Source organism: Balaenoptera borealis, assembly GCF_965194805.1.
Source record: "Balaenoptera borealis genome assembly, chromosome: 10".
Classification (NCBI taxonomy): Eukaryota; Metazoa; Chordata; class Mammalia; order Artiodactyla; family Balaenopteridae; genus Balaenoptera; species Balaenoptera borealis.
The window spans coordinates 73,893,253-73,916,282 of NC_138874.1; the positions used below are offsets into that span (position 1 = coordinate 73,893,253).

A 23,030-nucleotide genomic window follows, 5' to 3' on the forward strand; every position below is an offset into this window, starting at 1 on the left:
AAGACATCCTTCATGACAACTTTAAATCTCATATCACTTTGATCTAAATTTCCACTACTGGTTTCTTTAATGGATCAATTAAATATCCATGAAGATGAATACAAAGAAGCTACTGTCCCTTTATTATTGACCTGGCCCACTTATAATTATCAGAGTTCATTTTGATTGAAAACACAGAAGCCGTATTTTCTCAGTGTCATTACCACGATCAAGAAGAAAACCAAGGTCATAACAGATTTTTCCTAGATTGTTATTAAGAGACTAACGTAGCTTAATCACACCCAATTTACTTTCTAGGTTAACTAAGTAATATTGAATGGTGATAAGAAACTTACAAGTACAATCTGCACATACACGATTTTGAGAATAATTTAATACGTTAACTTCGCCATACAACTATATTGTAATGCCATTTTTAAATGTAAAGAAATGGATCCTTACAAGACCAAAATAACCCACAGTCCATGAGATTGGATTTTCCTTTTTCCTTGTTTTTTTTGTTTCAACAAACGTGCACCACGATGGTTCAACAAGTAAGGCAAATGCCGTGAATATGAAAGCTGTAGTTTGCAATATACCACATCTAGAACCCAGGGGAGATGACTTAGACACAAGTGGTACTCATTCTAATTAAACGATCAGGAAACATCATGACAGGTTGGTCTGCAGCGTCAAAAGTGTCCATTTAAGTGTCTTTTTTCTTAATGATCAGAGGTCCCACGTTGTCTCCAGTTTCTTCATTGTGTTTTGTGTGAGAGCCATCACAGAGTGGGAACTAGGAAGAGAAAGAATGTGAAATGTCTAATTGCAAAATCAGTATTACGTTTTGGCAGAGTGGGGGTGATGCTTAATTCACATGACATGATAACTCAATAGATTTTTCTTGGCTACCTTTTACAGGTTTTCTTAATGAGCATATGTAAAGTGTACACACTAAGGAGGAGGAAGAAATTGACTTGTGGATAATACACAGATCATTAATTGAATTTCCATTTGTGACATTTGATTGTGGATGTGGAAAACCTTTTCCATGTTTACGTACTAGTTATATTTCCTTTCTAGTGAACTACGTCCATGGCCTATCTATTGGTAAGAGCCTAAGTTCATTTGTTTAAAATCAATCTGTTCATTATTCTTTTGCTGATCATCTTTGCAGCAATTTTTTACCCAACCCTTTTTATTTTGCTTATTCGTTCATATCTTTAATTTCTCTACTTTCATACAAATAAGTATTTCCCTTTTTATCATCCTTCATGGAGACTTCTTTCTCCTGGAGATGTGATAAATTTCCATTCCTTTCCAAGATTTCACATTTTAGAAAAAACAGACATTTTTGTGTCCAGTTGAAGGAAAAGGGACAAAACTAAATATTTAACACAGTGTTTCCCAGAGTGAGCTCTGCAAATTAAGAAGTCCTGCAAAATATTCTTATTTAACTTCATTCTGTGTTTAAAAAACATATACAGTTAAGTCACAACATATATTATTATTTTAAAGAGGTTCTGCTGTAAAAAACACGATTTTAACCCCAAATTTCCCAAGCTGATTGGATTATGGACACTTTCACTTTGATACCCATTATCACGGTGTTCTACAGAGCACAATTTGCAAAATTCTGTTCTAAGATCCTGTTGCTTCAATATTATTAGAAGTGATTGCTTCCCAAATTGTTATACCTTTATTCATAAATTTATAAAATTATACATATAAAAATGCTTATTTATAGGTTCTACATTATCATATTCATCATCATATTCATAATGGGATAATGACTGTGTTTAAAATGGGCTTCAGTATTTGGTAGGGCTGGTTTTCCTTCACATTACTCTTCTTTGTTAAACCTTTCCTATTTATTCTTTACCTAACTTTATTAAACTTTACCTATTTATTCCTCCAGATAAACTTGAGAATTTTTTGGCCACGTCCTATTTTATTCCTCTTGTGTTTTTCATCCTCAGGTCTCATGCATTTTCTAATAAGATCATTTCTGCCTTACATGTTTTATGGTTATTATAATTAGGTATATATTTTCATACCTGACTACTCTTGATATATATTATATATATAAATATATGTGTGCGTGTGTCTGTGTGTGTATATATATCACTGTTTTTTGAAAATGTCCTTCCTACTGTTAAATGATAAAAATAAGAATGCAACGTTTTAGGTGTCTCCTCGGGATTTTACGATTATCAGTACATTATTTTGTTTTTTCCTTCTATATTATACCTTTAATTTTTTATTTCATGTCAAATAATGATAGCTAGCATCTTTGTTTTATTCTTGATGTCTGGAATGTACCTGCACTCTAGAATCTAGCTTCACTGTTTAGTATAAGGTACACTGTTGCACTAAAGGAGCCTATTTAGAAGAGTAAAGTAACAGGAGTCCTGGCCTGAAGAGTAAAACCACCCATTACTCCATTAAGGAAGTATAATTTTCAATACCTGAAACTAGACAATGATGGTATATAATCTTAAACTTTGATGAGACTTGTCTATTCTAAGATTAAAATAATATTTGGTTGATGTTAAAGAAATTCAATTTTAATTTTACTATCTGCATATAATTCTGGGAGGCGGTAAATTAGTTAAAAACTACAGAAAAACTCAAGGTATCGTCACATCTTATATTTCCAAGTATAAATTATATCTTGGGTGCCAATATAAATTCAATGTATATAAAAGTTACATTATTTCTGTCAATAAGATATGGTACAGTATATTCATATTAAAAACAAGTCCATGCAACAAAAACATGACCCCAAGCTTTCAGTGTTTTCTTGGCATGGATGAGGAAACAGGCCATAAAAAATCAAACTGAAATGTATCCCACAGCAAAGAACAGCATTTCAAAGTGACATATGTTTAATAAACAAACACAGATGATTTTACAGTGAGAATAAAAGTTTACATTGTAAAAAAACTCCATTTTTATAAATAGCACACACAAAACACGTCACTGTATGGTTTTATGCCCACAGGTTATAAAGTACATTTCTGAAAAATGAAATATTCATAAAGTAAAAAATCTCAAATAATTTACTAAAATAGCATATTTAACTTTTTTTTTTTCAAGATTTTTTTTTCATGTGGACCATTTTTAAAGTCTTCATTGAATTTGTTACCATATTGCTTCTGTTTTTCGGGGTGTTTTTGGTTTTTCGGCCGCAAGGCACATGGGATCTTAGCTCGCCGACCAGGGATCGAACCCGCGACCCCTGCATTGGAAGGCTTAACCACTGGACCACCAGGGAAGTCCCTAACTTTTATTTTTATTTTAATAGCACATTGAAAATACTAGAAAACTAATATATTTTCTCAAATTATTTTTCTCCATATATAAAGAACAGGAGAGAAATCTATAGAGAAATATACAAAAGATAAGAAAGCCATACATCTAAAATGAGGATATAATTTTATAATAATTTGGTTCTGCCTAAAAATGGAAATTCACATGTTTCATCATGGTCTTAAAAGTAAACAAGTAAAAAATAAATATTTCTTTAGGGCTTCCCTGGTGGCGCAGTGGTTAAGAACCCACCTGCCATTACAGGGGACACGGGTTTGAGCCCGGTCTGGGAAGATCCCACGTGCCGTGGTGCAACTAACCCTGTGCACCACAACTACTGAGCCTGGGCTCTAGAGCCGGCAAGCCACAGCTACTGAGCCTGCGTGCCACAACTACTGAAGCTTGTGTGCCTAGAACCTGTGCTCCGCAACTAGAGAAGCCACCGCAAAGAGAAGCCAGTGCACCACAATGAAGAGTGGCTCCCGCTCGCCGCAACTAGAGAAAGCCCACGCGCAGCAACAAAGACCCAATGCAGCCAAAAATAAATAAAATAAATTTTTTAAAAGATTAAAACAAAAAAACAATCTAAAAAATATTTCTTTAAAAAGTAGTGAGTGGGGGGAGGGATACTTTGGGATATTGGGATTGACATATACACACTACTGTATATAAAATAGATAACTAGTGAGGACCTACTAGTATAGCACAGGGAACTCTACTCAGTACTCTGTAAGGACCTATACAGGAAAAGAATCTAAAAAAGAGTGGGTATATGTATAACTGATTCACTTGCTATACACCTGAAACTAACACAACATTGTAAATCAACTATACTCCAATAAAAGTTAAAAAAAAAATAGTGAATAAGGAGATCCTGGCTATTTGTTAATAAACTTTCATGCTTCTTTAAAGTACATAAAGCTTTGTATGCCTTTAAAATGTAAACTCGGTATTCAAAATCATTCTGCTCAGAGGCACAGATATCTTTTAATAGTACTTCCTATATCACTTAACACTAGTCAGAATAATCTCCCAAACTTCATGTGAAGATTAGGCATTCTCATATTTATCCATTAGAGATGTCTCATTTTAAGTTAATGAAAAGACTAAACATTTTTTTCAACCAAGAGCCAAAATGAGTTATCTCAAGATAGGATTAGCAATTTCTTAAGAATACATTGTATGTGTTAATGGAATATATTTATTAAAATTAATTCATGATTCTGATATACAGTATAAATGAATGAATGGTAATTACTTGGCATTAAAATTCAAATGGTAAATTACATAACAATATTTGTGTTTTTCCAGAAGGTGCCTTGTTTCATTTTTGACCTTTCTATACAGGAGAAAAAAAACATGTGGTGGATATATACTTTCAAATGTAATCTAGGAAGTATAGCAGTTTTTGTATTAAATAATAATATAATGAAAATGTGAATTTTATTAACTCATTACAAATTTTAAATGTGTTAAAAATGTCAAGCAAAGAGCTGAAATTGCAAAAAACACAAAGGGTATATTTAATTCAGCTCATGTATCAATACTTAAAAATAAAAGAATCAGAAAATTGATGAGAAAAAAGTTTAGCTCACAGATGATTCTAACATTTGTTCTAAGATGTTAACCTTTGTTTATTAACAAATCCTGGAGAAAAGTTTTTGAATTAAATTGGTTGTATTTCCTGTATGTCCAGAAAATATCTTATCATATTCATTAACCCAATTAGAAAACTACGAATCCCAAATACCTTTAAAACTAGAGAAGAGAGGGTGTGGAGAAGAGGTGGAAATAAATGTTTAGCGGTAAAAAACACTAGAGATCCTTGCTCTCTACTTGGAAAGCTAGCAACCTTGTCAGGGTCTTCATAAAAAACACAAAACTTGTTTCTTTTTAATGGTCCCATATCTCAAGTTACGATGTTTCTGTTTTTAGGGTGATTCAAGATGGATATAAATAACTCTTCATCCTTGACTTATCTCTTCTACTTGCAAAAATTAAAAGAAAACTTTTTTGAATCTTCCTTCTCCAAACTTTGTATTTTTAATTAGAGTTTGGATTATATTTTCCAAGGAAGTTGCCTGGGGCCATTTGGCTCATTACTATAAACTGCTCTGAGAAACAAGCTTGCTTCGGTTGAGAAAGAAAATAAAAGCAATGAGATCTTTGAGACTAAACAAGAGAATATGACATTTTATACCATTCTTATGTACTTACTTTAGTAAGACGTATGATAGTAGATATAGTAGGAAAATATGTAAGAAAAATTAAGATTTTACAAGACTGTCTTTTTTTTTTTTTAATTTAAATTTTATTTTTTTGGCTGCGTTGGGTCTTCGTTGTTGCGCGTGGGCTTTCTCTAGTCACGGCGAGCCCGTGCTGCCCTTCTTTGCAGTGCACAGGCTTCTCATTGCAGGGGCTTCTCTTGTTGTGGAGCACGGGCTCTAGGCACACAGGGTTCGGTAGTTGTGGCACACAGGCTCAGTAGTTGTGGCTCACGGGCTCTAGAGCGCAGACTCAGTAGTTGTGGCGCACGGGCTCAGTGGCTCCGCGGCATGTCGGATCTTCCTGGCCCAGGGCCCAAACCCGTGTCCCCTGCATTGGCAGGCGGATTCTTAACCACTGCGCCACCAGGGAAGCCTTACAAGACTGTCTTTATGTGGATTGGGCAAGCAATGTAACCAATGATCAGAATATTGTTTCTATGAAGAAATGGAGTCAGTGCAACTCACTTTTTTTTTTTTTTGGCCCCGCTGCGCCACTTGTGGGATCTTATTTCCCCAACCAGGGATCGAACCCACGCCCCCTGCATTGGAAGCGTGGAGTCTTAACCACTGGACAGCCAGTGAAGTCCCATTTCTAACCATTAATAGGGTGGAGACTTTCCATAACTCATGCACACACACCCACACCCACACACAAACCCACCAAAAACAAACCCACCACGAATAAAAAAACCCAACTCAAATCCGGAAATTGTAAAGGAAAGAAAATGATTCTACACAGTTACATTTCATTTCAATTTCAGTTGAGCCCCTGCATGAACTGGCTCACCTTTCCTCTCTTTCTTGATTATCTCTTAGTCTGCCTTCTCCTGCTGTCCTTGTTCAAATCTCTCCTGCCTCCCCAATGGCCACCATACAACTCAGCAAACGACATAATCTACCCCAGGTGACTGGGGGGTGGGAATCTAGTAAGACTATGCTGCACACTCTTCCCTCTGACATCAATGTTCCCTCACCTTGTTTCGAAAGTAAGACTATCTCTTTCTTTCTAAGGCTGAGTCTGAAATCTGTGCTCCTACTCTCCTTTCCTTCCACCCCCTCAACATACCACTGTCTCAAATAGTATCTTTCCCTGTAGTTGCTTTAATCATTTCCTTTGTATTGGTTCCTTTTCTTCTCACTTCACTTAGGGACAGCCCTTCTGTGAAATACTATGAGACAGTCCAGTTTCTGAAACAGCAGAGGGCACACCAATCGGGGGGAAGAGAGGAGGAATGAAGTGTGTTAAAAACATGTAATTTCTGCACATGACTAAGAGATCTGATTCATTAGGTCTGAGAAAACTGCTCAAAATGATAGAAACACACAACAGGTTACTCGTGACTGTACCTTAAGAATGAATTAGAGGGGGGAGGGACAAAATTAAGAGTATGGGATTATCAGATACAAACAACTACACATAAAATAGATAAACAACAGGATTTACTGTATAGCACAGAGTATTATATCCAATAGCTCGTAATAACCTATATTGGAATATAATCGGCAAAAAAAACCCTCCAAAACTGAATCACTATGCTGTACACCTGAAACTTACACAGTATTGTAAATCAATACTTCAATTAAAAAAAAGAATGAATTAAAACTGAATTAGTTTATATCACATATAACTTTTTTTTTAGATAGGAGTTTAAATTTCATTGTATTAGAAACACAACTGGTGTATGAGGAAAAAACTACTGAACATAAACTCAATATAGCCATCTAATCAAAGGTATCAAGCCTTCTGTGGACAGGCATGTAAGTGTGTGACTTGGCACCTGCGTGACAACCTTAGGAACCTCAGGAATGTGGGAAGATTCCAAAGATGCCTGGAGAATAAGAACATACACTAATTTGAATAATATTCAAAGTGAACTTTGAATCGACTCATGTGGGAATAAAAAGTGCCCAAGATTCAGGGAAAATTCAGAACCGACAAACCAAAGATGCAAAGAGGATTAATAATGGTATAAAAGATAAGCTTAAAAAGAAAGAAGACATTGAGAAAATTGAAAATAAAATGACTGGTCTCGCATTCCTTTCCTTGAAGTCTACCTAAGGGAAACTCTAAATAGTATGATGAAAGAATAATCCTGGAACGTTCTGTTGACTTATAAAGTCTAATAAACATTTAAACCACTAGCTTGGCCTGTCTCCATTTGTGATTCTTCCTGAAATACTTGAGATCTTAGTCCATAAAAGTCCACATTTGCTTTATTGACCCTTTACCCTCTGGAAACACCCAACCAAAGCAAATGCCCTTTACTTGGCTTCAAAGCAAAGCTTCAGCGTTCACTCAAGCAGTCATCATATTTTTTTCTTTCCATTCACTGTCATATTTACCGAAATTTTGCCATATATTCAGACTTCTGGCATTTCTTTAGTAGTAATCCATACTGTAATCCATTTGGACACAGCTTCTATTCTAATTATTCTGTGAAAATGACACTAAAAGGTCAGTAGCCTAATTGTTTAACCCCACAGTCTTAGTATAATAGTCTATTCACCTCCTGGTCTTTTGCACAAGCCGATGTTCACAATCAAACCTTCTTTGAAACTTTTCCCTTTTCCACTGTGAAGCCACGATATTCTTAGTTTTCTTCTAACTCTGGGGCCCATTTCATTTCCTTTTTTGGCTCTTCTCTTTACAAAATGCAGAAAATTCTCCAAGATTTCATACTTAGCCCTTGATTTTTATCTGTACCAAGGATCTGCTGCATTCCTACCCTTGACTCATCAGTTTTGCTGATCGCTATCTCCAACCCTCATGTCTCAGCTTTAGTCCCACATTTCAGACTGCCTGCTGTACATTTCCATTCAAATGTCACCTCAATGTCACTCTTTGAAATTGAACTCCTCATTGGTGTCCTGGAAAATGAGCCATTCACCCCGAATTCCTTATTTCCGTTGATGGCACCACCTCTTCTAACCCTACAATCCTATCTTAAGATACTTCAATGAGCTTTAGTCTTCCTCCCCCAATCTTTCACACAAATCAGTCATTGCATTTGGCTGATCCTTGCCTCAAAATGGTTCATGTATCTGTTCATGCTTCTCCATTCCCACGGCCAGCACTCTGGTGCAAGTATAACTTTATATCTGAAATCCCTGACAAGAAGCTCCCCCATGTTGGGAGGCACAAATTCCTCACGCTGGTACTCAAGACTCTCCTCAATTTGGACTTATTCCTGCGAGGAGGGAGGTGCAAGGACCAGACTAGATTCTTCATCCATCCCACTTTCACTCATGAGTCCTTTCCCACAGATTCTGAGAAAGAGTCTCCAATACTTGCTAGTGTATTCCAATGCCACCAACCTTTCCAGGGGCAATCTAACTCCCATGTATATATTACTATGCCTTCCCAGAAAATTCTAGCCCACAGTGCAACAAGCTCTTCCTTTTATTTAAAGCACTCGTACTGCATCTACTACACACATCTATGATACCTGCTGTTTTACTATTTACCTGTTCTCAAGCATGTATATAGTAATAGAAACTAAATGAACTACTTAAGATCACTGACTAAAGAACTATTACAACTCCGGACTTAGAAATTCCTTAATTTCTAAAGGTATTACTTTTTATATTTTGGAGAGCAACAAGAGAATGAAACCTATTATAGGTGTTAATTTTTAAAAAACAAACCAGATCTAGTCTACAGAATATTATTGAGGATTATTTTCTAGCAACTCCACTAGTACTTATAAACAATCCCACACTCCAAATGAACAGTGCTCTTCTTAAGGAACAATTTTTGTAATGGGACTATTAATTTTTGGTTCATATTCCATATATTCATCAAGCAGTTTTCAGACACAATGACATAATCTAAGCACTCTATCACCACTGGATTATACAGTATCAATTGTATCCGGAGAAGGGGGTTAGTGGAATATGCTTTCCAGTACCTAGTATGTGACTTCTTCCTTATCTGGGATACGTGATTTGTGATAATGGCTTTCCACTGTGGGAAGAGGTCCCTGACATAACATGCTTTCAGAAATAGATACATCATTTTTATTGTCTATTTTCTTAGGCCTTATAGTGTCATCTTTAGTAAAATCCATTTTATTTAAATGCTAATAGTGGCAGTACACACAGTATTTCACCATATTTCTCTAAATATACCAGAAATTCTGAAGTCATTCAATGTATGAAGCTTTTCAAGATGACCTTAGGAGAGCATTTTACCATCTTCAGATAACCAGCTGTCATCACTATCTAAAAGCTGCAGGTATCACAGAGATAATTCCAGACGGAACTTGATAAAATGCAATTCTCACAAAAGAAAATAAAGATACAAAAAAATCCTGTGTTAGATAAGATATTTAAATATAGGAGCTGCAGCTTAAAAAAAGCTTAGGATACAGGGTCAATACATATGTACCAGGTAAGAAATTTTCAGGGGTAATTTTCCAAAAGTTTCTCTTGATATTTCTAAAACTTGTGCTAGAATCTAGGAGCTTGAAATCTCAAGGGAAAATAAATGACCTCTTCTGTTTCTCTTTGTATTTAGGCTGCATACTCCTTTTCCTGGGATAGTGAATGCTAACACCCACTTGGGGAGGAAATTCTAAGCGTAAATAAAGGGATTTTTCTCTCTTCTTTGGCCAAGAATGTGGTTATATTTGCCTAACTCGATGAGGGTACGATGCAATTTCACTGCATGGTGGTTATACATTTTAGTAAATATATTCCTGAAGAGTACACAGAAAACAGAGAAAAACAGAATCCATTAAAAAAAAGGAAGCAAAGGAGAAGGGATATCTTGATATTTGATGGTACCAGTGTGACAGAATAGTTTAAACGAAATGTTGCATTAAAGACGGCACTGGCATAAAGGACTTGCTTCTCTTACCTTCTTGGACCTCCAACAACGGCAGTACACAGCTTTATCTCCCAAATCCTCCATGTCAAAAGCATGTACTACCTTGGGGTTGTCTTTCTGGATGTGAGGGTTTACCATAGATTTGTTGCGATGATCTTTGACATAAAATCTTTTGTAAGCTAGATAACCAACTGCAGCTGTCCCAGCAGCAATGGTAACCGCTGCAATCCATTCAACTAGAGCAGGAAAGGAAAACAGGAATGATTATCAAAACCAAAAATCTATACTAATAATCTAACACGAACGTTCAGGAAATCCAGTTTTTGAGTACTAAGCATCCCAACAGTCAAAGGTGTTTAACATTAAAAAAATGATCAGAACACACTGGTGAAGTAGTCCCTTGTTAAAACCTACCCCAGCCCTTACAGAGGCAATTGTGTATTCTCTATTCAGTATTGTTAGCTAAGTTAAGATAGAAGAGGGAAACTTAAAAATTATTTTATAATTGGAGAAGAAACAAAGTTTAGTAATCTTTTTAAAGTGTTCATAAATAGATTTAAAATAACCTGTGAGCCTGCAGATACCTATTGCTTTAAAAAAAAAAAAGATACATATAAAAATTCAGATTACTAATAAGGCCATAAAAATTCAGATTACAAACAAGACCCTCCTCATCCCTCTAAAGATCAGGAGGTGATTATGTTAACAAAATGACTCATCAGAGTTCTTTTTTTTTTTTCTTTTTGGCCACACCTGAAGCATGCAGGATCTTAGTTCCCTGACGAGGGATTGAACCTGTGGCCCCTGCGGTGGAAGAGTGGGGTCTTAACCACTGGACCGCCAGGGAAGTCCCCGAGTTCATTTCAATAGTAGGTCCTTTAGTCATTTAAAAATGCATAACCACAAACAGAATTGGTATCCAAAGAAAAAGAAAGGACAAATAAAACAAAACCAACCCTTAATATTAAACATTCAGAGGAATATATCCAGCAGCATTCTGGGCTTCCAGTCATTCAAAAGCTTTGTTTTTGTTTTTTTAATTTCAAAGTGTCTCATTAAAATAAAACTCAGAAGGTACTAATTTTATAGAAAACATAATATAATTAGTTAGATTCTCCTTTAATAAATTCTAAATTTCCATTATCCACCAGTGGATGATCTGAATTCCCTATAAACTTCATTTTAAATTTAATGACATTTTTCTGCGCAATTATTTGCTTGACTAATAGGCCATCTATTTATTCTGTTCACGTAGCTTTTCAAGGATCCCTTAGAAATCCAAGCACTTAACAACTACCCCAGTTCCAGAGAATTTTGGAGAGGAGGGAGTTCTGCATAGTCTGGTTAGCCTCAGCCTCAGAGGAGAGCTGTCTATTCCCAGCATGGAGTGGACTGCAGGAAGAAGTTGAACAGGGGTCAGGATAAACACACTGGACTGCGTCCCAGCATTTCCTAAGTCAGATCTTCACAGTGTTTGAAATAAGTTCCCAGACTATCAAATAAAGCCCTAGAGAGATAAGTACAAAAAACACATTCCAAGACCAAATAAAAACATATAATGAATAATTAACTGTATGGCTTACTTGCACTACTGAGTCAAATTTCTTATTGTACTAATGTGATTAATCACTGAACCTAATGGTTCCTTACATAAAATTGGAGTTCATTCTTACAAAACTCTAATGGAAAGGAACAACCACTCTCACACTTAGTTCCTTTTATCTTGGTCTTCTCTTCTAGCTTATTTAATAATTTAGTTTTCATCAAGTGTTCCTAATTAGCATGTTCCTTGGATTCTATTTTCAACCACAGTTATTTTTCTCTATGAAAAAATTTAGTTTGTTTTCCTGCCCACACAACAGTTCTATTCCTCCCTGCTATAATCCCCTAAAATAAACATTAACTTTATGCCCTTCCCAGACGCTGTGTGACTGAGAAAAGTTAATAAGTCATTTGATAGCTTCAAACCTTTGGCTTCATTGAAAGATACTTTAAACTACACACCTTGTGTAGATTTGCCCTGAATTTTTTAATTTATTATTTTTAAAAATTTGTTTTATTATGAATGTCATCATTTTTTCTCATTGGTAAAGAATATTTTCTTTTTTTTTTTTTGGCTGCGCTGCACAGCTTGTGGGATCTTATTCTCCCAACTAGGGATTGAACAGGAGCCCACGGCAGTGAAAGCTCCAGTCCTGGAGCTGGAGTCCTAACCACTGGACCGCCAGGGAACTCCCTGCCTTGAATTTTGGTGCTGCTTCATGGTATCATTCTGTGGCAACTCCAAGCAGGGCTTAAACTTTACTGATTTCTAGCTTGATTCATGATCTTCCTTTCTGATGCATTTTTTACCATGGAAGTCCCTTGAGAAAATGTCAGGAGTTATAGCAATCTACTTCTTAGCTAATGGAAAGCCACTCTGAATAGTTAATGTACCTATCACAAAATGGGCTAAAATACTGCTTTGCCCATATATATTCAATTATGTTTGCTGAATGTTAAATCCTTAGTATAAACTTAAAAGAGGGAAATATTCCAAAAGACTGAAATAATACAATTCCCTAAATGCTGTTGATCTTAGTTATACCTTACTTTTGAGGTGAAGTGTCAAGTAATCTCTATCAGATTTGTTTTAATGATGCCTACATATTACATAAAGGTCTGAGGTCCAAAGAACAACTACAATTGGTTAGGATTAATTGGTCTCATGATATAAAAAAAGAATCCTATAGGAATTTCTACCTGAAACTTATGATAGGCCAGAAGAATCTTTCTCAGCCATCAAAACATCCTTCTATTCTCTTTTCTCATTATTACCAACTGAATCCATATGGTGACTTTTTAAAAACCTTTACTTCCCTTGGATTTTTTTGATGGTGGAAGAAATGACAGAATAACTGACACAGAGGGAACTAACTCTAGATATTACCCAAGAGTGGCTGCCCTGTGGGGACTCAAAACATGCACTCTGTGACCCTACGCCCTAAGGAGGGTCACTGATGAACCTTTATAAATGTCATAGCACCATATGTGTGTTAGGAAATGGCTTTGCACTTGCTCCAATGAGTTTTTTAGACTCACAGAGCCAGATAAGGTCTTAAGAAAACAATTTCCATCCCTCCCCCCTTCCCAGATTCTAATTCTCTAACCTCATTAGAGACAAATGTAAAAGTTCCCAGAATAAGAAAAATGTTGCTGTTTTATCATTTCATTACTGTAGCCTGAATCAGTCTTTTCTGGCAAAAAGCTATGGATGCCACTGGCAACTCTAGGGAAAAGAAAGAAAAGGAAACTATATGGAGATAGACAAGAGTGATGATGGATTCAAAAGTCAACAATTACAATAGAGAAAGAATTGAAAACCCAAGACAGTAAACAAATAAACAATAAAACCCAAGTAACATTTAGTTCTTGATAGTGTACATGCCTATTAAGTACAGACACCATCTCAGGTTGAACAAGGGACTATATCAAGACCCAATTTCTAAAGATATTTCAGTTGGCACCTTTCAGACATTCTTTCAAAACTGGTGTCCAGAAATATCCTAAGCCTTATTTTTGCCTCTTCTACTTTATCCTTACTTCCCTTTTCTGTACACCTCTCTCAAGGTATAGTGTTCCTATAGTTAGATAAAACCCTTACCTTGCTTAATAATGCTCTCTATCTATACAAATACCATGAATACATCAATATAAAGAAAATACAAAAAATACATTTCTAAATAATCCCTCCCTTTCTTACTCTTCCCCTGGCAATCTTTGTATAATCTTTGGTTTTCTCTCTTAGGATTATTCAGAGATAGAGAAAACATCAACTTGTTCCCAAATCCCACACCCATATTTATAACTCATTTCTTTACTGTGGTAAATCATTTTGCTTTAACCTAAGACAGAAATCTCACCCTGCTTCTTTTCCTTTAGCCCCTTTGGTAGCTCCAAACTGTCCTCTCCTACCCAATGTCAACTGCCATAGAATCAGAATGTTCCTTCCACCTCAGGAGCGGGGGAGGGGAGCTGTGTTTAAATCTTTGCCTCCCTTAGGTCCCCCTCAGATTGGTAGGCTGTGCCTGGTAACATTTTTCTCTCAAGGCCTGGTGTACAGGCAGTGTTCAATGTTAGTTAAGTAAAAAGAAATAATAGATTCCTAATTTGAATTTGCAACTCCATCTGTCCATCTTACTATCACATTGCTCTTACACCAAATGACTTCTCTTTGGCCTCATCTTAACCTACTGTATCAAACTGTGGAATTTCAATACTTCCTGAGATTAAAAATAAAACTTCATTATGGAACCCTTCAGACATATACAGAAAATACTGTAATGACCTCCCATTTACCCTCACCCAGCTCCAACAAGTATCAACTCACTGCCAATCTTGTTTCATCTACAGCCCCCAAATCCCCTATTATTTATTGTTCATAACCCATAGGAGCTAACTCCTGTATTCACAGTATGATCTGCACATTCCTTCTCAGATTAAAAGCAAACCCTTGAATAGTTACTTTAAATGACTCAATAAATTTATTGAACCCAAACAGTATTTTTATATGTTGAAGTTAAATGGATTGGAAAATTATGAGTTAGTTTCAACAAAAGAGACAACGATATAACAGTCAGAGAATAAGAACTTATGAAATTTAGTTTTGGTTACAAGCATTGTAGTGCTCAGGGTTTGGGAAGTACAATAAAGCACAGGCAGATAGACTAATGCCTATTTTGTAACTGGACGGTAAAGCAAAATATGAAGAAAAAAAGTGACTTGAGGGGACAGCAGGAAGAAGGAAGGCCTTTAAAAATATTTGGTCTAGTTGGCTTTTTTTTTTTTTTTAATGAGGGTGAATTATGAGTGACTTCGGGCTGAAGAGAAGAAAATCCCTGTGAGTGAGAGGCCAGAAGAATTAAGAGCCATTGGTATCATTACTGAGGCAAGAGCTTAAGGAAGCAGGAGAAAATGGCATCTGGATGATATAGAGAGAACGGCCTCAGATAATCTCTTCCTTGCAAATAGAAGGGAAGGGATTAAGAATGAGAGCAGATTCAATGAGTCTTGGAGATATTAAGGAGCAAGAAGTTTAGTAAACTTCCTAGAGGTCATCTATTGGGTATGAGGAGGAGTCACTAGAGAATGGGGACTCTGTAGCAGTGAAAGGCACTTAATGTTTCTTAATGTTTCTTACAGTTTCTGAAACTGTAATAAATATTTGGTATCACATAAAAAATAAGTTTGGTATAAGTATGTCAATTATACCTCAATAAGAAAAAAAGAAGTTTGGTAATATCGACCAAATGGGCATCAAAAGCCATCTCACTGACTGGGATCTTCGGATTACCATTCCAATCACTCATCCTCACTGCCTTTCCCAGATTCATGTCCTGACCTGATCTCCATTCATTTTATTTCTAACCCACCCATTATTTTTTTCCTGAATATAAACAAGAATTCTGCATGCACATACACACCCTTTTATTTATTTAACATATACTTATATAGTGCTTACCACTGCCAAATACCATTCTAAGCCCTTTATAATTATATAGTATATACACAAATTATAAAAATATATATATAATTCACTTACTTAACTGAGAAAAGACATGGTCATCTTCCCCCAAATCAAAAGATCTAAATTGATTTTCAATCTACAGGAATGAACAGGTTTGGTTTAAACACTGAGAGTAGAACAATTTGAGATCTAAACATTACAAAACAGATATTCTGTCCCTACCTTGCCACACCACTATATTTGAGGAAGAAAGCACGGGTAGAAGTGATTTACAAAGGCTTTGGGGTCCCTCCCCATAGTCCTCACAGCAGTCCTTACGCTTTTAGGTGAAATAAAAAGCAGTTACTTCTTGGGCTTCCCTGGTGGCGCAGTGGTTAAGAATCCGCCTGACAATGCAGGGGACACGGGTTTGAGCCCTGGTCTGGGAAGATCCCACATGCTGCGGAGAAACTAAGCCCGTGCGCCACAACTACCGAGCCTGCGATCTAGAGCCCGCGAGCCACAACTACTGAGCCCGCGTGCTACAATTACTGAAGCCCGCGCACCAAGAGCCCGTGCTCTGCAACAAGAGAAGCCACCGCAATGAGAAGCCCACGCACCGCAACGAAGAATAGCCCCTGCTCGCTGCAACTAGAAGAAAGCCCGCGTGCAGCAACGAAGACCCAACACAGTCAAAAAAAAAAAGTAGTTCTCATAACAAAGTTGAGTACCTAAAGTTTAAGCTAATAACCCAATTGACGAAGCAATTTCCTATCCCTTAGAAAATGGCAAAATAATGGGAAAGTCACCTTTGGATTCCCATATAGTTAGATCAAAAAAATAACAAACTTGTCTTGATTACAAGAAAGATTAGCTTATAGTCTTAAGAAGTCTTAGGGTTCACCTATTTCACATTTCAATAGTATGCTACCTAAATGGAGTTTAGTGCCCAATTATACAAAATGACTCCACATTAAAAAAAACCACTTTGGAATCTTTTGTCCCAAATCACACAAGTGCAAACTGTCTTCCTATAAGATTATCAGTGGCTCAAGTCACATGAATATCTTATTTTACACAATTGTCCAATTCCTGGGAAAATTTTTTTTTACAGTAAAAATCACTCCCTGTTTTAAATGTACGAAGGTGCCTCTATTTAAAGGAGCCTAAAGATGAGTATCCTTTGAAATACGTTTTGCAAATAATCACCTCCTATATACCGCATTAGTAACTTAAAAATGTCATGGGTTATCACCCTCACTCTGACAGATAACTTTGGCAACAAGTGGAATTCTCCAATTTATAGAATCTATTACAAAATTAGGGCCAAGTTAGTAGGGACCTTTTACAGAACCTGGCACTCCAGATACTCAATATTTACTAAATGAATCAAGTAGACTATTTTAAATTAATTTCTGTACAATCTACCTTTACCTAACTACTGTTACAGGTAACCAAACCTTGAGGGTGGTATTTTTTTTTTTTTTTTTTTTTTGAGGGTGGTATTTTATACCTGGGCAAAGATCACATGTATCTCGTAGCGGTACAAACTATTATATTAACAATTATACTACCACCAAGAATTGTTATAAAGTGAAGCTCTAGAAAGCCTCTTAATTTTAATCGGACCTTCTGTTAAGTAACATTTCCAAACGCTAGGTACTAGCACAAGGGAAGCAAGGCTGAGAAAGGTGAAGGCTCAATGAGCTCAGTTTTCAATCCTCTCTCCTGGACTACTGCCACCGAGGTCCAGATGCCAGAGGCATTAAAAACAAAAAACAACAACAACAAAAAACCCTGGGAAAACTGAAGACCTCGGATTGGGTGCCTTCCCTTTAAAAAATGTGCAAAACTAAGCTGTGATTAGTCATGCATCACTTGAGGGTTGCAGGACATCTACGTTCTCACTCCACGGTAATTTAAACGTTGAGAAGGGGGAAGAGGGGTTTTGTTTTTTGTTTTCACCTTTCCTTTTTTTCCAGGCCCTGTGACACAACAGAAAGGAGTCTCAGGGGAGAACAAGAAAAGCTAGCAGCGCCGCGGGACAGTTAGGGGACTACCCAGACCTGGGTAGATGCCTGCATGGCCCCCACGCCACTTTTGCCCCGGGATCATACCCTGACCTGACCCCCGTGCCCCGTGTGGCCCGGGGAGCCCGCAGGTCCGCGGAGCGCTTGCCCTTCTCCATCTCAAGGTTACAAGACTGGCGGGAACGCAGGGCAGCCGTAACAGCCCTAAGAGGTGCTGACGAAGCTGCAACCGGTGCGCAGGCCGCCAGCCTCACCCGCTCCCATGCCCCACTTCACCTCGTACGCTGGAAGTCATACTCATGGCGCCGTCGCTTGCAAGGATGTGCACAAGACACTGAGCACAGACCGGCTCGAGCGGACAGCGGGAGTCAAGGTGCGACAGGCGTCTGTCCTAAGGGCGAACTGCAGGCTGCGACCGCGCAGGCGCCGCGATAGGCCATAAGCACGTGTGTATTAAGCAGCCGGGCTGATGCTGAGCATGCGCGAATCTGCGTTCCGGGCCTTTAGGAAGTCCTAAGTCCGGATTTTGACAGCCGTAAGAGGTGGGAGGAGGAAAAGACCAAGAGAGGTAGCAACTGAGTTTGCGCAATCCTGAGGGGCTTGGTCCTGGAGCCCAGCGGACGGGCCTTTGGAATAAGGAATCCGGACCAGGTTTTACGTCTCTCCCAGGTGTGCGGATTTATGGGGGCAGAGGGTGTGTGCTGCTATAACACTTGCCATAATCAGTTATCAAAGGTTTTACCCAAAATTTTCTTGCTTAGTCTGGTACCTGCAAGGCCAGGTCCAGTCTTCACTTGAAATGCCGGACACAGGAACCAACTGTGGTGTCCCATCCCAGAATCTTCCCCTCGCTCCCAGCGTGCATCCCCTTTCTCTGCCTTCCAGCCAATTCTTGATCACCTTGGAACTTGCGATAAGGGTCGAGTGGGAGAGAGAAAAAAACGGCTCATTTCTTTAAAAAAAAATGTGCTCACTTTTAAAAAAGTTAAGATTATTCCCTATCTTCTACAGTCTGAAATCAGTGTCGGTTTCAAATTTTTTTAATTAGCTGTTTAGGGGCAGCAATTTGGGGAGGGGGGATAGGATTACTTGAAGGATGTTTTGGAGGTGCGTCTTCTAAGAAGCTGCCTGTTTTTACTCCTGTTGTATCTGTGCAGGGTGGGAGTTGGAGGAGGGAGGTGATTGCAGTTAAAGGGTGGTCTTCCAAGCCTCCCTGGGCACCGCTACTGCCTCCCAACTCTCCTAACGCGTGACTGACTGCCCCTCACAACTGGGAGCCCCTGATGTCTTTGAGCTTAACCCCGAGAAGCGCTGAAGCGCGCACTGAATGAATGAAGGCACACCAGCCCTGGCGGCACCGTAAGGCCAACCGGGTGGGAATGAGAAGAATCGTGAGCGTGGTCACCTCATCCAGGTCGCCTTCCGCTCGCCCCGGCAGCGCCGAGCGCGCGCCCTGCCGCGGGGGTCCCGTCTGGCGGCCTCTGGGCATGCTCAGTAGCGGCGGCGGCCGCGGGTCGCGCAGTAGGAAGCTCGCGGCGGAGGCGGCGGTGCTGGCGGCGCTGACGCGCGCGCGGCAGCTAAGGGGACTGGAGGACGGCGGGAGGGGGCGGGGGCACGGGAGGTGGGGCCGCCGTCGCCGTCAAGGCCCCAGGGAGCGCGGGGCGCCACCGCCGCCGCCGCTTATCCGCTGGGGTCAGTCTCCTGGGCTGCGCCCGGGTCGGCGGCCGCGGCGGCTGAGCAGCGAGAGCCGGGAGCCGAGAGACGCGCTCCGCCGAGAGTTGGGCAGGGCAGAGCCCGCGCCTTCGCGGCGTCATGGGCCCCCTCCTCGGGCCACAGAGGGCACCAGCCGCAGGAACCCCCGGGCCTCCTCGCGGCCGAGCCTGAGCGACCCCCGGGTTCTCCGGCGTCCCCTCCCTCCGCCTTATTTTCTTCCCTGCTCTCGCTGCTGCTGCCGCTTCAGCTCTCCGTTATGGCAACGGAGCCGCCATCCCCTCTCCGGCTTGAGGCGCCCGGCCCCCCAGAAATGCGGACCCCACCGGCGGGCGAGACCGCCCGCGAGGGCACCCCGAAGCCGGCGGGCGGCAGGCTCCGCTTCCTCAACGGCTGCGTGCCCCTCTCGCATCAGGTGGCCGGGCACATGTATGGGAAGGACAAAGTGGGTAAGTGGGGGTGGCGCGGAGCTCGCCGCACCCCTTCCGCCTTACGCGAGCCCCGGGCCGGCCGAGGTAGCCTGGGGCCCGCTGGCCGGGCCGGACGCCCCTCCGGGTGTGTACGCCGCACCCCCGGTCTCTTCCGCTTTCCCCCAGAGCCTCGCGACCCGTGCAGCAGGGGCTCGAAAAGTGGTACGATTTCTGGGGTGTGGGGCGTCAGGCGGGCAGCAGGAGGTGGCGGGGAGAGGAGTGTCTGGTCTCCGCAGGGAGGGTGGGTATTGATTGAAGACGGCTTTCGTTGTTAGTGAAAATAAGGAACTTCATTTTTACTGGACGGGGAAGTAAATTCTCCCCTGAGCACAAGGTCTGTTTATTATAGGCGGGCAGCTAGTATTGCAAAAGAAAAGGAATGAAATGCAGATGATGCTAATCTAGTGCTTCTCTTTTGGGTGCAGCTGCATAGCTGGAGGGGAAGAAACAAGTGTTTTTTTGTTTTTTGTTTTAAAATGTTTGTTTGTTTGGGTTTTGGTTTTGGTTTTGGAAGCTTGTCCTGGTTTATCCGGGATCTCTCTCCGCGCCCCCTTGAGAGGTTTTTCTGATATCTCCTGGATTTCTCCGGGAGGCGTGGTTTCAGGAATGCTGAAACTCGGATTCACGTTAGGAAATACACCCTACTATTGTACTAGGATGGTACACAAATAAGACAAACAGTTATTCTTGATCATCTTTATAAGATTGTGTCATGGTCTGTGTAGTACATTTTTTGAGTCACGGCGTTTAAAGCACAATCCAGGGCCTTTTTATTCTCTTGGTGATGTAAAAGTTCGGTTTAGAAACTGGAATTCACCTGGCTTACACTGGTTCCTAGGCCATGATTACTTGGGGAATCAGATGGAGGCGTATGTGAGTAATGCGGATCTTGGACCTGGAAACTATTGAGGACAATTTGGTTTGTGCTGATAAGATGATTCCGGTTTAGGCTGGTAAGATAATACTGACATTTTTAGGCGAGGTAACTGAAGCCAAGGCTGGTTAAGTGACAAGCCTAAAGTCACAAAGCTACTGTGTGTAGAATCTGGAAACCAAGGGTCCTGCTTCAGAGCACTGTTTTTTTCCCCACCGTGTATTGTGCTTGTAGAAAACCACTCAAACAAGGATTTTTGAAAATGGATGAGATTGAATGTATGTTATTTCCGAAAGAACAACATTTCCCACTACTTTGATCTTTACCTACTCCTTTTCTCTTTTTCAAAATTAGGGGTTAATGATGTGTCAGTTGCGTGCCTTTCTACCCATTAAATTGTTAGTTAACTTGTTCCTTGAAGTTAGCTCTCTCTATATATTGATACATACGTAATTTGTTTTTTTCTGAACTATTTGAGAGTAGGTTGTATATATCATGCCCCTTTACACAGTAATACCTCAGCGAGTATTTCCTAAGAATGTACTTTAGTGTGTATTTCTATAACCACAGCGCATTTATCAAATATGGAAAATTTAACCGTGATACAATGCTTTAATCTGTAGTCCATATTCTGATTTTGTCAACTCTTCCAATAATGTCTTTTATCATATTTGGTTTTTTTGGCATAGGAACTAGTCCAGGATCATTTGTTGCATTTAGTTGTCATGTCTCTTGGAATTCTTTAATTTGTAAGTTTCTCAGCCTTTCTTTGTGTTTTTTTTTTTTTTTATGATATCAATTTTGAAGAGTACAGGCTAGTTATTTTATAAAATATTGTTTAATTTGGATTTCTGATGGGTTCTTATGATGAGATTCAGGTGATACATTTCTGGCTGGAACATTATAAAAGTGTGTCCTTCTTAGGGTATCACGTCTAAAGTCCACAGTGTCTATCTGCCCATTATTAGTGATATTAACTTGATCATCTGGTCCAAGTGTGGTCTGGCTTCTCTACTACATAGTTAATATTTTCCACCTTGCAATAATAAGCTGTCTACGGAGAGATGATTTAAGGTCATGCAGATATTGGGATCCTCATACTTTACCCCTAGATTAGACATCTATTGATGATTCTTGCCTGAAGCAGCCTTTACTCTGATAGTTGAAAAATTGTGATTTTTCCAATTCTACCACTCCCTCTATTTTAACAGTCAGCATTCTGTTGTAAGAAATAGCCCTCAGAGAGGAAGAAAAAAAAAAAGCCTTCCACTCACAGATACAGAGAACAAACTAATGGTTACTAGAGGGGAGGGGCAGTGGGAGGAGCAAAATAGGTGAAGGGGATTAAGAGGTACAAACTACAAACTATGAGGTATAAAATAAGTTACAAGGATGTTATGTACAACACAGGGAATATAGTCAATATTTTATTTATTGAAGTATAGTTGACTTTGTAAGAAAAGGAAAAAAAAAAAGAAATAGCCCTCCATTACTACTATGCATATGTGTTCTTTTTTATGATCACTTTGGAGTCGTGGATTCTTATTTTATAAAGTGTCATAACCCATTATAGAGCTTGTTTATTTTGCTGTCCCAATTGTCCTAGATTTGGCCAATTGGGAGCACTTCCTTCCTTTCTGTCACAAGTTATTTTTGCCTTATCTCGTGCCTTCCCTTCCCAGCTCTGGAACCAGCCATTTTCTCTAAGGAGCCCTGGTTCATTTTTAGTGGGAAATGGTATTTAGAAACCAAGATCTGGGTGCAGGTTTGCTCATTGCCACTAGGGTGTTATTGCTTCCAGGTCTTTTCAATACACATAACTAAAAAGTATGTATAAATATTTTAGAAATCATAAGTACATACTGATACTTCCAGTTTCATTCCAACTCCACAGAGTTGTTTTCCTTTTCCTGATTCTAAATGTTTCCCGTTTGCCTCAGTGAGAACCTGGCTCCCAGCAATATTAATTTTTTTTTCTTAATCCTATTATCTTCAGGATTTCTATACCCATACTACTCTAGAAAACAAACCTAGAATAAAGAGTGCAAGATGAGATTCCCTTTTACTGAAGGTAT

The 23,030-nt window shown here is 39.3% G+C and overlaps 2 protein-coding genes across 7 annotated transcripts in view; one reads left to right on the forward strand and one right to left on the reverse strand.

Annotated features, from left to right (window-relative positions):
- Nucleotides 1–356: 356 nt before the first annotated feature.
- Nucleotides 357–18,364, reverse strand: CISD1 (CDGSH iron sulfur domain 1). The gene is made up of 3 exons (XM_082339676.1): nucleotides 18,178–18,364; nucleotides 10,417–10,622; nucleotides 357–775 (listed from the first exon to the last, which is right to left on the reverse strand). The coding sequence occupies exons 1-3, from the start codon at nucleotides 18,200–18,202 to the stop codon at nucleotides 686–688; spliced, it is 321 nt and encodes a 106-aa protein (XP_082195802.1). The 5' UTR covers nucleotides 18,203–18,364; the 3' UTR covers nucleotides 357–685.
- Nucleotides 18,365–18,805: 441 nt separating this feature from the next.
- The window catches only part of IPMK (inositol polyphosphate multikinase), a 41,316-nt gene continuing 37,091 nt past the window's right edge, over nucleotides 18,806–23,030 (forward strand). For 2 of the 6 annotated variants that reach the window (XM_082339562.1, XM_082339564.1), the window contains exon 1: nucleotides 18,806–19,260. In XM_082339562.1, coding sequence (XP_082195688.1) covers nucleotides 19,233–19,260 — 28 coding nt within the window. In that variant the 5' untranslated portion in view covers nucleotides 18,806–19,232. Of the gene's footprint in view, nucleotides 19,261–19,536; nucleotides 20,061–22,951; nucleotides 23,027–23,030 lie in introns of those variants that run through there. The other 4 variants (XM_082339559.1, XM_082339561.1, XM_082339563.1 and 1 more) reach the window with 3 other exon arrangements.

Coding starts and splice junctions, on each gene's coding strand:
- CISD1 (XM_082339676.1), bottom strand. CDS start 18,202: ATGAGTATGACTTCCAGCGTACGAG. Junction 10,623..18,177: donor TATGACTTCCAGCGTACGAG/GTGAAGTGGGGC, acceptor TTCCTGCTCTAG/TTGAATGGATTGCAGCGGTT. Junction 776..10,416: donor GTTGTTGGAGGTCCAAGAAG/GTAAGAGAAGCA, acceptor TTCTCTTCCTAG/TTCCCACTCTGTGATGGCTC.